This window comes from Helianthus annuus, chromosome 3 (assembly GCF_002127325.2).
Source record: "Helianthus annuus cultivar XRQ/B chromosome 3, HanXRQr2.0-SUNRISE, whole genome shotgun sequence".
NCBI classification, from domain to species: Eukaryota; Viridiplantae; Streptophyta; class Magnoliopsida; order Asterales; family Asteraceae; genus Helianthus; species Helianthus annuus.
The window spans coordinates 37,784,286-37,788,718 of record NC_035435.2 but is presented as its reverse complement, the minus strand read 5'-3'; the positions used below and the strand labels follow the sequence as shown (position 1 = coordinate 37,788,718).

Here is a 4,433-nt window from a genome sequence, read left to right as displayed (position 1 = left end):
TACGGATTTAGTGATGATTATGGTGGGGCCCCTATGTGAGCCGAAAATATGAAGGGGGGGGGGGTTATTTGTAAATTTTTATTATAAGTAGGTGATTACTTGGAAGGTTTAGGGTATTTTCTAAAGTAGTAAGTGCATGATATATTTTTTTAGTGTGTGGGGATTTTTGAGACCAAAAGTAGTTAACAATAATAAAGTAATGTTTCTAATAAAATTTTGGTGTCCTGGGTAGTGTCCGGTTGTTCGGTTAAGTACCGTTCCGTTAATGAGTTAAATTGTACCGTATAGTGTCTTTTATGCATCTTTTGTAACACAATTAATTCTCAACACATAGAAAAGCATACAGGATCATTTACTCAATTTTTCTGCACAATCAATAAGCACAATTTAATATTAACTAATTGTACGGATACATGTAGTTACGAGGGTTGTCACATTCTCCCCCTGTTAAGAAAATTTCGTCCCAAAATTTAGCACGTGGTTACTGAGGAAGCTAGTTAGGTTGCGTGGTTTTATGGTTTTCCTGGGGTGTCACATCATCCCCCCGTTGGTTTGGAATTTCGTCCCGAAATTCTGCAGTAGCTTCAGCCTCAGTAGTGGTTGCACTTTTCTTAAACAACTGGGGATACTTGAGTTTCATTTGGTCTTCTCGTTCCCGGGTATATTCTGGGCCACGACGGGAGTTCCAACGAACTCGAACAAGGGGTATTCTGGTACGCTTGAGAATCTTAACGTCTCGATCAATAATCTCTACTGGTTCCTCGACGAATCGCAGTTGGTCGTCGATAGTGAGCTCCTTGAGAGGAACTATGAGGGTCTCATCTGACAAACACTTCTTCAGATTCGACACATGGAAAACATTGTGAACTCCGCTGAGTTCTTCAGGTAGATTCAACTTGTAGGCCACTTTGCCAATTTTCTCGATGATTTCGAACGGTCCAACATAACGCGGATTGGGTTTGCCTCGTTTGCCAAAACGAACTACACCTTTCCAAGGTGAGACTTTGAGTAGCACTCGATCCCCAACCTGGAACTCGAGTGGCTTTCTTCGCTTATCAGCATAGCTTTTCTGACTGTCACGAGCTGCCGCCATTCATTGTCGTATCTGATTAATCTTCTCGGTTGTATCTACTACAAGCTCTGGGCCAGTGATTTGACTGTCGCCAACCTCTGCCCAACAAAGAAGTGATCGGCACTTCCTTCCGTACAATGCCTCGAACGGAGCAGCCTGGATGCTGGTGTGGTAACTGTTGTTATATGAAAACTCCACTAACGAGAGGTGTTTTTCCCAGCCATTGCCAAAGTCGATTGCGCATGCCCTAAGCATGTCTTCAAGGGTTTGAATGGTGCGTTCAGATTGCCCATCCGTCTGTGGATGGTATGCCGTGCTCATGTCTCATCGAGAACCAAAGGACTTGTGCATAGCTTACCACAATTCAGATGTAAAACGTGAGTCACGATCAGAAATGATGGAGGTTGGCACTCCGTAAGTGATACTACTTCCTTTAGGTAGATGTCTGCTAGGGTAGAAAACTTATCCGTTTCCTTGATAGCCAGAAAATGTGCAGACTTGGTCAGTCGATCCACGATCACCCAAATGGTGTCATTTCCGTGTTGAGATCTGGGCAGGCCAGTAACAAAATCCATGGAAATTTTCTCCCATTTCCATTTCGGGATATCTGGTTGTTGGAGTAGGCCTGATGGTTTCTGGTATTCGACCTTGACTCTCGCACAAGTCAAGCATTTGCTGACGTAGGGTGCTATGCTGGCTTTCATACCAGGCCACCAGTATGTAGTCTTTAGGTCGTGGTACATCTTATCCGAACCAAGATGTACTGAATATCGAGACTTATGTGCTTCACCCATCACAAGCTCGCGTAAGCCTACATACAGTGGAACCCAGATGCGTCCGTTAACATAGTAGGCGTCGTTTTCCTTTTGTTCTAGTCGTTGTCTCGATCCTCGTAAGGACTCAACCCTGATGTTTTCTGCTTTTAATGCTTCAACCTGAGCATCGCGAATCTGAGCGGGAAGGTTAGATGGGATGGTAAGCTGTAACGCACGTACACGATTAGGTATAGTATCCTTTCGACTGAGGGCGTCAGCCACAACATTGGCTTTGCCGGGGTGGTATTTGATAGCGCATTCATAATCGTTCAAGAGTTCGACCCATTGGCGTTGTCGCATGTTCAATTCCTTTTGCTTGAAGATATGCTCGAGACTCCTGTGATCGGTGTAAATGGTGCACTTGGTACCGTACAGGTAATGTCTCCATATCTTAAGTGCGAAAACAACTGCTCTCAATTTCAAGTCGTGCGTAGTGTAGTTCCTTTCGTGTACTTTAAGTTGGCGCGATGCGTAGGCAGTGACCTTGTCACGTTGCATCAACACACAACCAAGTCCTTGGATGGAAGCGTCGCGATGAACCACAAAATCATCTGTGCCTTCGGGCAATGAGAGGATAGGCGCGCTACAAAGTCTATCTTTCAAGTGCTGAAATGCGGACTCCTGTGCATCACCCCAACGATAGGTGACACCCTTTTGAGTTAGTGAAGTGAGAGGTTGCGCAATCCTTGAGAAATCCTTGATAAACCTTTTGTAATATCCTGCCAAACCCAAGAATTGGCGGATTTCTGTTGGTGTGCGGGGTGCAGGCCAGTTCTGATCGAGTCAACCATGGATGGATCCACATGAATTCCATCCTTTTTACTACGTGGCCAAGAAAGTGGACTTCGTGAAGCCAGAAGTCACATTTCGAAAACTTGGCATACAACTTCTCTCTTCGGAGAAGTTCCAGAATAAGTCTCAGGTGTTGCTCGTGTTCCTCCTGACTCTTAGAATAGATCAGGATGTCGTCGATGAAGACTATGACAAATTTATCCAGGTAAGGTTTGCACACTAGGTTCATGAGATCCATGAAGACCGCTGGTGCATTCGTTAATCCGAAAGGCATAACCAGAAACTCGTAATGGCCGTAACGAGTTCTGAATGCTGTTTTGGAGACGTCCTCCTCCCGGACTCTCAGTTGATGGTAGCCTGACCTCAGGTCAATCTTGGAGTAGAAGCTCAACCCTTGCAACTTGTCGAATAGGTCATCAATGCGTGGGAGAGGATAACGATTCTTCACGGTCACCTTGTTGAGTTCGCGGTAGTCAATATACATTCTGAAGGTACCGTCTTTCTTCTTCACAAATAATACTGGAGCTCCACAAGGTGAAGAGCTAGGACGTATGAAACCCTTTTCCAAGAGTTCTTGTAGTTGCGTGGACAGTTCTTCAAGTTCTGATGGAGCTAGACGATAAGGTGCACGAGCTATTGGTGCTGCTCCAGGAGCTAGCTCGATTTGAAACTCGACTTGTCGATGAGGCGGAAGACCAGGTAATTCCTCAGGAAATACCTCAGGAAAATCACGCACAATAGGAATGTCTTCAATTCTCTTCTCTTCCATTGATGTGTTAGTGACGAGAGCTAGAATGGCAGTGTGGCCCTTTCCCAAACACTTCTGGGCCTTAAGGAAAGAGATAATGCCTACGACTGCACCACTCTTGTCGCCATGGATCACAAGGAGTTCTTTATCAGAACGAGGGATGCGGACAATTTTTCTCCGTGCAAAGAATTTCCGCTTGATGTTAAGATAACCAATCCATCCCAATAACAACGTCGAAACTACCCAGAACGATAGGAATGAGGTCAATAGAGAAGGTCTGACCAGCTAGGACGAGGTTACAGCCCTTAACTATCTGTGTGGCTTCAAGACTTTTACCATTTAAGGGTAATGGGGTACGCTTAAGCACCTGACTAACTCTTAAGAACGCATATCTAATATCGGCACCCGAATCAACTAAAATGGAAACAAAGAAATTGTCTGGTAGGAACTTACCCACCACAACGTTGGGGTTGTTTCTTTCTTCCTCTTGTCCATTCAGGAACTCATGCTCACCAGTCCTGCGGTTATCTTTATTGTCTCCGTTATTGTTCCCGTTGCCCTGGTTGCCGCTGTTGTCACGATTCTGTCTCATCTGCGGACAGTTCCTCTTGAAGTGGTTTTCAGCACCACATCGAAAACACCCCTTCTTGCCACCCTGCTGCTGCTGGTTCCAGTTTGTAGGATATGGGCTCCTGCAGTCTCTAGCCATATGTCCCATCTTCTTGCACCGATGGCAACACGATCCCGTACAGGCCCGGTCTGGTGCCGTTGGCACTTGCGGCATCTTGGTTTATTCCCTAGGTATCCCCCTTGATTTTGGTAGTTCAACCCCCGCTGTACTAGTTTCCTGTGCGGTTCCTGTTGTATAGAGCTAGGACCCTCACCTTGGTGGTCACCCCAAATATACTTGTTACTAATAAGGGCATTTGCATTGGAAAAGTTACGCTTGGGCAAGTTGCCCTCTTCCACCGTCTGATAGGTGAGTTGGTATGCCAAACGAACGACT

At 45.6% G+C, this 4,433-nt stretch overlaps 1 protein-coding gene across 1 annotated transcript; it reads right to left on the bottom strand.

Annotated features, from left to right (window-relative positions):
* Positions 1-356: 356 nt before the first annotated feature.
* Positions 357-4,211, bottom strand: LOC110919396 (cold shock protein 1-like). The gene is made up of 2 exons (XM_035988003.1): positions 3,795-4,211; positions 357-365 (listed from the first exon to the last, which is right to left on the bottom strand). The coding sequence occupies exons 1-2, from the start codon at positions 4,209-4,211 to the stop codon at positions 357-359; spliced, it is 426 nt and encodes a 141-aa protein (XP_035843896.1).
* Between the last annotated feature and the right edge of the window lie 222 nt (positions 4,212-4,433).

What these genes read in the sequence shown, in the direction of transcription:
- LOC110919396 (XM_035988003.1), bottom strand. Translation starts at nt 4,211, where the DNA reads ATGCCGCAAGTGCCAACGGCACCAGACCGGGCCTGTACGGGATCGTGT.